Source organism: Lytechinus variegatus, chromosome 2 (genome assembly GCF_018143015.1).
Source record: "Lytechinus variegatus isolate NC3 chromosome 2, Lvar_3.0, whole genome shotgun sequence".
Classification (NCBI taxonomy): domain Eukaryota; kingdom Metazoa; phylum Echinodermata; class Echinoidea; order Temnopleuroida; family Toxopneustidae; genus Lytechinus; species Lytechinus variegatus.
In genome coordinates, this window is record NC_054741.1 from 3838385 (window position 1) to 3849752 (window position 11368).

General features: G+C 36.6%; 1 protein-coding gene across 1 annotated transcript; it reads right to left on the reverse strand.

The window, feature by feature from the left end:
- Nucleotides 1-5044: 5044 nt before the first annotated feature.
- On the reverse strand, nucleotides 5045-11330 carry LOC121407096 (uncharacterized protein KIAA1143 homolog). The gene is made up of 3 exons (XM_041598026.1): nucleotides 11174-11330; nucleotides 6718-6883; nucleotides 5045-6055 (listed from the first exon to the last, which is right to left on the reverse strand). Exons 1-3 carry the CDS (start codon nucleotides 11279-11281, stop codon nucleotides 5865-5867), a joined length of 465 nt encoding a protein of 154 aa, XP_041453960.1. The 5' UTR covers nucleotides 11282-11330; the 3' UTR covers nucleotides 5045-5864.
- Between the last annotated feature and the right edge of the window lie 38 nt (nucleotides 11331-11368).

Sequence of the window (11368 nt, forward strand, 5' to 3'; positions counted from 1 at the left end):
GCCCCTCCCCCACTTTTTCCCAAAATCGTGTACAAAAACCTAAAAATGACCATATGATTGTGATTTTTAGCATGGTCAGCCCCCCCCCCCACTTTAAAAACCGTTCCGCGGCCCCTGTAAATCTCAAACCACTTCTCGCAAATTTTGAAGAGACATACTGTACAGTGCGTCCCAGAAAAAACGAAACCGAGATTTAGCGATCATTTATCATTACTTAATCATACATAAAATAGACAAATGACCTACCAATTTAAAGCCTAGAATCTCCTTTCATCTGATATTACTTAGATTATTTTTCATTCACGCATGAGTGAGCAAATACAATTTGAAGAAAGGATATCAAAAACTCATTTTTCGGGGGTATCTGGGTTTCAAAAAGAAAACCACATTTCTGAAAAGTTCAATATCTCCTCTTTAATTTGATACCTAAATTACAGAAAATGGTCATGAAATTACAAAGTTCTGGTCATTTGAAATAAGGCTTGAATTTCAATAATTTCAAAAAATGAAGAGGTTCTCCAGGCTGGCTTTCAAACTCACTCGACACTCTGTTTTGTTGACGATCAGCCATGCATTAAATCTTTTGTTCACCATGCGAAAGCTTCTGTGGGAAACCGGTGAAAACACGTTTATCTCATGAAATTATGGAAATACAAGCCTTATTTCAAATGACCAGAACTTTTTTATTTCTTGACCATTTTCTGTAATTTAGGTACCAAATTAAAGAGCGGATATTGAACTTTTCAGAAATGTGATTTTCTTTTTGAAACCCAGATACCCCCCGCCAAATGGGTTTTTAGTATCCTTTCTTCAAATTGTTTTTGCTCACTCATGCGTGAATAAGAAATAATCTAAGTAATATCAAATGAAAGAGGAGATTCTGAGCTTTAAATTGGTAGGTCGTTTGTCTATTTTATGTATGATTAAGTTATGATAAATGATCGCTAAATCTCGGTTTCGTTTATTCTGGGACGCACTGTATTCCAAAAATCCTTCTTTTTATACCCGATACCCGAATACAACTGAATTGAATCATGACTTGTTTTGAAATCACACCAAGAGATGCAATGGGTTGTTATTTGAAAAATAAATAAAAGGACATGTCGGGAGATTCAGTTCTTTGTTGACTCAAAAAGGAATACATTTAACACCGATTATATACAATCAATAGGAGCCAAAGCTAAAGGAACACATTCGATTATGGTCAGATATATTCTTTTACCATGTTTACTGACGGTGTACTTATACAAGGTTCTGGGGACCGTTTCATGAGTGTTGTCAGCACTCAGCACTGACAGGTTGTCTTTCTCCGACAGTTACCATAGTAACAGTCAGAGGCTAGAGTTTCTCAACCAATCAAAAGCAAGGATTTCAATGAAATAGTCAGCACTGACGACACTCCCAGTTATTTGAGTAACCATGACCTCTGTAATACGAACGGTTGCGATCGATAGTAACTTTATAAAAAAAAGCCCCTGAAGAGTCAGATGGCAATGTATCAGTCACACTGAAGGGGCGTTATCATGGGCGGAAATACCAGGGGGAACGTGTCCCCCTACTCAAAATAGTAGGGGGGACACAATATCAAATGTCCCCCTACTATTTTTGGTCTTTTATGATGGTAAGAAATAAATCATTCAAAATCGAAATAAAATGTATTTTTGGACGTGATGACTTTACTTTTGGGATAATTTTTTTTTTTTTGCCAAATTTATGTTCGTCGAAATGACCTTAATTTTTGGTGATAACCTTTTTTTTGTTGCTTGCTTGTCAAATTTTCCAGCCCCTTGTCCCCCCTACCTCTTATGGGAGAGATTTCCGCCCCTGGCATGCCTGGGCGTTATAAAACGATTGCAATGAATACTGACCATTCAAGTATAGTAATGCAATTTTTAATCGTTTAATTTGATTTCGTGTTCATTTCACTGGTGTGACTTGTCGTGTTTGACAGTCCGTCTGATGCTCAGAAAAACGGAGAGAAATGGCTTTATATACAGCACAAACGCCAGTGTTAATTTAGGAAATTAAGGAAATGTGGTATCTATATCGGTCCACACCAGAGAAGCGTTGAAACCAGTTAAGAATCAAACTGATAGTGGTTTAATAAAACTAATTGGTGTTGCTTGAATGCCAAATTGGTGTTAGCCTTACGCAAAACCGGTACATGTGGACCGATATACATGTAGATACCACATTTCCTTAATTTAAATTCGTTTTCTCGCTAACTATACAATTTTTTTTTCTGGTTATCGCCTCCCTCCCCTCCCCCTCTCTATTTCTTTTTCAATCACTCGAATATCCTATTCTCACTCTATTTTGCTCTCTATCACCGCCCTCTCTTCCCTTAAAACACGTCTTTTGGCTTTACGAACAAAGGTGAATTACTAATATAGAAAAGAGAGACGCAGTCTTGAAATTTCTTTGCATTCCAAATCAGATTAAACCGTTGTTTCTCCAATATTGATCGCGTTCAACCTGCTTTCGAAAATAAAATTTAAAAAATTGATGTACAAGTATTCATAGTTTCTCATATCCGATCGTCCATGCTTTTGCAAGTTAAATGTTGTTTCCATCTTTTCTCTTATATAAATCACGTTGCTGTATTTTTAATTAGTCCATCTTTATCCCTTGAGGTGTCTATCCTTTTCTGAATCACATCTCATCCCACCCGCTATATATCCACGCTCATCACTCTTGGAACAGTAGGACTTATGTAACCGTACTTTTCCTACTCAGAATTATCTACATCTGCTTTATGTATAATTAATTCAATTCATCTATTTATTTCCATATTCACATTCAAATTGTACAATATAAAAACATGATAAACATACAAACAAGAAATTAATTAAATCAATTAATTAATTAATAGCTGTAGATTAATATCGAAATCCTTCAATAGAAACATTCAAATCCTAAACGTTCACTCTCGTTGGTCATCCATTGCAAAATAAATCATGGCAGCTCCACAGCCAACTAGCAATTTTATTTCAGAGCTTTGTTCAAGATGAAGTACGAGCGAGCAGTCTAAACGAACCTATTTGATTTTCATCAAAAGATGGCGCTCCTACAAGTCAATCTGCATTCTGGAATCCGCTTTGAAAAAAAAGTTGAGAATGAAACCATTGGAACAAGATAGCTTGTGTGAAAACAGAAAAATCAAAGAAACAGATCAACAAGTTTGAGAAAAATCGGACGATTAATGAGAAAGTTATGAGCATTTGAATATTGCGATCACTAATGCTATGGAGATAGCAAATTTGCAATGCGACAAAGATGTGTGATGTCACTTGTGAACAACTCTCCCCATTACTTTAGTATATATTTCACTTGAATTGCCTCTTTTATCACATCTATCCATAGATCATGTGTTCTTTCTACATGAGGGCATGTAATACATATGTTTTAAGAATACATCATGGATAAAGAGTTTGTATCATCATAAGAAAAAGCAAAAAGAGACATTTTGAGGGTATTTTATAGTCCACCAAAGGGAAAGTTGTTCATCAGTGACATCACACATCCTTGTCGCATTGCCAATAGGATTATCTCCATAGCATTAGTGATTGCAATATTAAAATGCTCATCACTCTCTCATAATTTGTCCGATTTTTCTCAAACTTTCTTTATTCTTATTCTTTGATTTTTCTGTTTCTACACAAGCCTATTTGTTCCAAAGGTTTCATTCCCCTTTAATCATGTTCAGAACCAGTTTAGCAGTATTTCATTTATTTAATTAAAAAAAAAACAAGTGTTTTGTGATAATTGTCTAGATAGAGATTCGGGGGACAGAACAGAAAAACACACAACATTTGAATCAAAGAAAATAGAAACAAGATAAATGATGATATCCCCCCCCCCTCTATCGCTGTCTCATATTCCTTTCCTCCCTAAACACAGTTGTGGATATCAATCCATCTGAATTTTCTCAATAAAAAATATCTGTGTTGAGCTTACTCTTTGTAAGAAACACTCATAACAAGCTGATTAACATGTACATGTAGTTGTACCTTTGATGAAATAGGAGTTTTTCACTTTCACAAGCAACATGTGTTTACAAATACATGTAAGTGGCAATGTACTCTTTGGGTTGCACATAAAGAATGATGAAAATTTAATAATAGCCAATTTTTAAATAGCACTTTTCCCAGAATGGCTAAAAGAACTTTACAGCATATTATCACCATGGACATGGTCTTTGGATTCATTTCAATCCCGCACGAAAAGTGCACAATTTCCACTCCCTGGGGAGCATTCCTTGCATTCATCGCAGCCTCATTATGGCACTGGCAAATAATAATTTACGCTTGGTAAAGCTGAACAGAGGTATATATTTGTTTAGATAATTTGCTGAAAATGAATATATCTCATGAAGTCACATATATTTCATGTGTGAGTGTATTTTGTGGTTGAACCTTTGTCCCCATTATCCTCATGGACGTACATAAAGTATAACCCATGGATCAGAAGTACCAAGTGTAAGAAAATGATGCAGAAATAAAGAAATGAGACCAGGTTGAATACAAACTTGACCTTTTGACCCATGGATGACCTTTGTCCCCATTATCCTTGTGGATGGGATGTATGTATTATTACCCATGGATCAGATGTACCAAGTATGAACATAATTGATGCAAAAATTAAGAAATGAGGCAAAGTTGAAAACGAACTTGACCTTTTGACCCATGGATGACCTTTGTCCCCATTATCCCCATGGACATACATGTATTACTACCCAAGGATCAGATGTTCCAAGTATGAACATAATTGATGCAGAAATTAAGAAATGAGGCAAAGTTGAAAACGAACTTGACCTTTTGACCCATGGATGACCTTTGTCCCCATTATCCCCATGGACATACATGTATTATTACCCAAAGATCAGGGGCCTGCTGCATAAAACTTTTTACCTGAGAAAACTCTGGTAAAAACTGAAAACTAAGGTTAGTCTGATTTCTGCCGTTCACTTTAACACAGGGCAAAAACTCTTGTAAAATCAACCTGAATTTTCTCAGGTAAAAAGTTTTATGCAACGGGCCCCAGATGTACCAAGTGTGAGCTTAATTGATGCAGAAATAAAGAACTCAGAGCAAGTTGAACAAAATTTTAACATTTTGGAACAGATTAACTACAGGAAAAGTGGTTACTAGGTCTCTGCCACACTTTGTTCAGCAGGAGAGACAAAGCTTTTTTATTACAACCCTGGTGTGAAACCCCTCTAGGTTACAAGCATGTTGGGCTGGATCAACAGTTTTACTTACTCTTTTATAAAACATTCAGAATCAGAAATTCCTGGAAATGAAAAGTACTATAATATTCATACTTGCCATTTGCCCAGTTCGGTTGAGTAAGTTTCTTGCTCTCCAAATCGGCAGCAGTGTGCATTCAGCTCGTTGGCCCTACACGTACTGCACCAGCATTTATTCACCTCGCACAACAAAGTGAACCATATTGTGATGTCACCTGTTAATTCATGCAACAGTACATTTTGGGTAGTACAATGTTCCAAGGCATTGTATAATAGCCAACAAAAAACTATACTTCATACATGTAGTTTGAAGCTTGGCAAAAAGTGAATGATAACCAAGTATCATTGATTAATGTGAATGTGCTGATAATGAACGAGGCTGTATTTTGTAAAGCACCTACGCCAATCGCTCATGAAGACTGATAAATATATCCCAATACAGGTCTTCCAACGCAACATTTGATTAAAAGTTGATGTTTTTACTTTATAGTCATTTACAGGTTGGTGAATTGGATCATCTTGTAAACACATATCCATGGATAAAGGCACTCACAGATACCATTGCATGAATATCAGAACCATCACATTGAGGATCAGTGTCTGTTTATAAATTCTTTCAGGTATCCTCTTCTTCATCATCGCCAAACGACAAGAGGCTTGAATTCTTCACCTTCTTTCCAGAATTTTCTTTGTCCTTCCTTTTCATGTTATTTTTCTTTTTCTTTGATGAAGATGCTTTTAAATCAGATGTGTCATCAGGACTTCTCTTGGTTGGTTTCTTAAAAATGATTCTTCCGTCTGCGGGTTCTAGTGGGAAAAGAAGGAAATAAAGACAATCTTCAGTTTGCCTAAAATGAGCTGACATTATTATTGTTTTCATTTCTAGAAACATGAATGATCCGAGTACAAGCCATCTTTTTCCTATTCAACAAATGCAATATGTGTCAATTCACTTAATGACTAGGTCATGCCATGGTAGTTCTTTGAATTCCATAATAATGCAAAACAAAATTTAGAAGCCAGGTCCCAGAATTCTAAAAATATACATGTATATCTTTTAATCGAGCATGGGGTGGGACATTATCTTTAAGATAGCTTTAATTATAGGAACACAATCTTAATTCCAAATAAATGGCCAAATTCTAAGAATAAATTAATAAAAAAGTTCTACAGATATATTACTATTAACCATTTGTAAGACTAGACTGTTTACTATTAGAATGATAATAAAAATAACAATTATTGAAACTCAAAGGTTAATCAAGTCGGGCTTCAAACAATGAAATATACATGTTTTAGCCAATGGAGGAGAATAAAGTTTAGATAATGCTGTAAATCTAGTGCCTTAGTGGCCTGTACAGTACCATCAGAAGAATAAGAAGTAAATGACATTATTCATCAGTCAAATATCTCTTATACCAAGAAATGAAAGGAAATTGATGAAAATGAGCTAATGTATTCATCATTACCATCATCACTTTCACCTTCCTCTTTCTTCTGATTTTCATTTATCTGTTTCTTCTCTACTTCAGCTTGTTCCTCTGTAAGATCTCCTTTTCTAAGAACTACTACTACAGGCTTCTCATCCTCCTCATCTGGGCGGTCTGGTAAGTCATCAATAGAAAGAGTTGCTTTCTGCAAAAAAGATGAACAGCAATTTTGATTAAAGGCTGTCTGCAGTAGTTTTAATGTCATTATGCATACAAATACACTTTATGTTTTCGACAGTGGCATATCTAAGACAAACAGAACCCAGAGCAAGAGATAAAAGCCCCCTTCAAGCATTATTTTGTGTATGGAGCTATAGAATACATGGTCGGAGAAGCAGAAGTTCGAAAGTGTTGGAGGTACTGACTAGAAGAAGTGAGTGAGAGTACGGAAAATACTGGCTTTATCATGATACGGAAAATACGTACTTTACCAAGATATTGAAAATGCTGAAAGACGAGTGAAGATACGGAAAATACTGATTTTACCAAGATACTGAGAACACTGAGATGAGTGATACTGAAAGTACTGAATACCGAAAACATGGAGATACTGACTACGGGAACGATTGAAATTACCAATACCCGAAATACGTATTTTCAGTTCAGTGGTTGAAGCGGGACATTTTAGCACTTTTTAATCTAGCACCGCACAGGAATTTTGCATCCTCTATATGCGTCACGTAACTAGGTTGCATTAACAAAGGATCAAAGATGGCGACGAAAACAAATGTAAGTAAACTCTCTTCTACTTTTATTGTTTTATCGCATTTTGTGATCTTTTTGTAACCATTAACTATCCATTTTTTGCCAAACGTTGCCAACCAATATTTTTACCCATGTTAAGAAGTGTTAACCTCAGATTCTAAACATAACTAGCAGTTTGGCGCATTTTTATAGTTGCCTTTTCCCTTGGTGTGTGGAAGCCTATGTACATGTTACAAGCGCCAGGCTTCGTGGGGAGTATTACAAGCCCACATGTAGTAGATGATTTTTACTCCCCAGAAGCCTCCACTCCAGAGTCCAGGCTAGGCCTAGGTAGGAGAGAACTTTTTTTTTTTTGAGGTTCCAGTCTGTGTCTCGATGTCAGCAAACTGCCACTCGTTAGACCTTGCAATGCCTTGGCTTCATCCATATAATCGTGGTAAGTGCATAATTTCTGGTTTCACAATTCATTTGGAGAAATATTTAGACCATAAATCACGCTAGTCAGGTGAGCATGGTCAAATACACAGTAAGCCCCGGGGGCCTGTTGCATGAAATGGTCTTTTGTAGAACCATTCTACGTAAGAACGAGATATCGCTCAACTGTTTCACAAAGCCGATTTTGGCAATACGAAGAATGGTCCTTGGAAAGACAAGTAGGCATAATCTTCTTTGCACACCGCCTGCCAGCGTCGGTGTTGAGAGAAAATGCGGTTACGGCAAACCACTCTGACATATCACCTTTAACATATTTTTAGGGGGTTGATGATGCATTTTATCTGGGATGGCGCGATGTTATTTTTTATATGGGGGCTAGTGGTCATCAGTTTCAGGTCAACAAAACGACCAAAATCGCATGTCATTTTAACCTCTCCGGGGGTAATGTAGGCCCAGATATTTTTTAAAAATATGTTTTCTTTTATTCTCTTTCCGTCCTATACCAACCCATTTTCCATTAAAAAAATAAACTTGAACTATCGAAATGGGCGGCACTATCTCTCTGACCCCTCATGCTTTCTCACTATAAATTAAACATGAAAATAAATTTCTTTAATTCTTGGATTTGGGATAACTTAATCAAGATGTGAAACACTAAAACAAAACAAAAATCTGCAGTAACAAAATAGCTAATTAAATTTAAGGTACAGATTAGGCCTATAAGTTACAAATCCATCACAATCATCAAATGGAGAAAAGTTCATTAATGAAAAGATAATGGAAAGTCCATACGAAGAGGCGCATTTTAAATCGTAGGGTAGGCCCCTTTCGGCCGTGATTCTTTTAACTTGACATAGGAGCGGGCTCCTATGTCAAGTTAAAAGAATCATGGTAGTCTCTACTCCTTCACTTTGAAATGTTGAACATTATATATTTTGTATATTCTTAAAACTTATTTTGTATAAACTTCCATAAATTAAGTGATCAACTTTAAACATGACCAATGTTTATGATCGTTGCAATTTTTAGCATTATTTCTGATTAATTTTTGCATCGCGGATTGCACAACTTTTTATATAATTTAATTATTATTGCAAAGCATTCACTTGGATATATTGGCAGCAATGTTCATATTTTCCTTGTCTTCGGTTACTCATCATGCAACAGTATGTTTATACACTTTAACACTTGTATTTCTTGCGTAATATTTGAGAAATGAAATTAATGAATTAGATTTTTCACACACAGCCTCTCATATTTTCCTTTTTAGTCTCATACAATCAGACACTGTTGATTTTGTTTACTCCATTAAAACCCTATTTTACCTCACAAATGACATATTAACGCATAATTTGCAAAAATATCATTATATAGAAGTATTCTAATAGAGAATACTGAACATATAAAATGTCGAAATTACCTAATTAAATCAATTTTTATATAGGACAAGGGTCTCTTTCATTGAAATATCAATGAAAGGTGTCTCTAAAAGGAAACCATGTTCTAAATAAAGGGAATGATTTTATACAGACTACAGTTATGTTTGCGAATCTTTAAAGTTTTTTCTCTTTTTACCTCATAAAGTAAGCTCCATACATCAATTCTACAATCAGTAATAAATAAAACATCATTTGATCTCCTTTTATTGAAATAAATGATTTTATGAAAAGTCGTCATTCCAAAATAAATGTTTCATGTGACGATGAAGACTAAATATTTTTCCGATACTATCGATATTAAACGATGTCGCAGACTTGGAAGACAAAATTGCCTTGGACTTCATGAAACGGTTTACGCTGATTTGTCGCCAATCTTCCTATCTCAAAAGAATGGTCCTAGGACGTTCCTACGTATCGCTCATCTTGTCATGCGACAATCCCGACCTTTCGTTTGAGGACGCGGACGCTTATTTACAACGGTAATTGACTTTGGAAGGGACCTTTTTGGGCCCGTCATCATGGTCGTAAAACTCATTCCTGCAATGCACATTGTGTGACATGAGATTTTTTTTTCGTTTCGCATCTGCGACGGAAACATTCAATATGCGTTTCGTGTGCAAAATTCTGGTTGCTACTATGGTAACAGCGATTTAACCGATTGAGGACGACTTTCCAAAGCCACATCTGACTCCTCCTAGAGCTCGAGAGGCCGCCCGGGGGGCCCACTTCCATTGATTAGTGGATACCAGTAGCGACCACCCGTAAAAGGGGACAGAGTGGGCAGGTACGTTACGTATATAGGCCTATGTAACGTTATAAGGGTGTCAAAACGATGTTTAAAATGCTGAAAAAATGGATATAATTATATCCAATACTTGTAGGGTTTCACAAGTCAAATACTTGTTAAGAGATGCATTTTCATGATCTGGAAAAAATTCATTGCTTCCCTTGTTTAGGGTACTTTTCGAAACCCCATGGTCGTGCCTGGTATCCACTCATCAATGGAAGTGGTCCCCCCGGAATTTGAATCTAATCCCCATTTCTGGGGAATGTAAAACATAATGCCCCTCACATCGTGTGCGAGAGGCATATCGTTTGTGTATAAGGAGTAAACAAAAGAAACAAAAGGAAACGAGTTCAAAGGTATCGCATATGATGTGTACATATCAACGCATGCGAAATGTTCGGCTGGAGAGGTTGATCTGATCCATGAAATCAATTGCCAGTGATCCACCAATAATCCACATTAAATGTAATATCGATTCGATGGACTGTATTATATTTAAGCCTTCATTCAGTAAGTTTTTCCTCACTCAATATGTTCTCGATTTGTTTGAAAAACCACTTTCTTATCCATGTCATAATCTATTTTAGGTCCTGCATTTTGAATATCTCCAGCCATCAGTCGTAATATACATGCATGTATGGTGCGGGTTTCGCGGAAAGGGATTTTGCACACGAAAAGCAGATTTGTAGGGCCTGTAGGCTGTAACCCCCCTGTTACACAAAGCTTAGCATTGATCGTAGAGCAGTTTTCTACGTTTGATTCTATTGACTGTAATGCACAATCAATCTTAAAAATCAAGTGTATGATTAAGCGTTAACTTTTGTGGTAGGGGACCCTAATACTAGCGTCCGTGAGGATTGCGAAAGGTCCCAATTAACCCTCGCCGCGGGCGGGAGCTCCCTGGGTTAGCAGTAGCAGTACCAGTGGCAATGCCGGTTGCGCCGCGCCGGGCCGAGTGCAGTGCAGAACGTTCGCCGCTGGAGCTCACTTCAGTCAGCTCAGAGACTTGATAAATAAACTTTTATTTTTTAAAATGAATAAAAATATTAGAATCAGAACAGTTTCTCACCTTTGTATCGACTGATGGCCCTTCTTTGTATCCAACATCCTTCTTGAATTTTGCCAGGAAACTAGGCTCGGCGGGTTTAATGTAATTCACTTGACGTTTCGCTGCCATGTTCTCTGGAAGTGGAAATTTCGATTTTCTTTAAGTATGGAAAGCTAAAGTCAGTACGGTATAGCGACGTTGTTTCTTTGGTTAAGA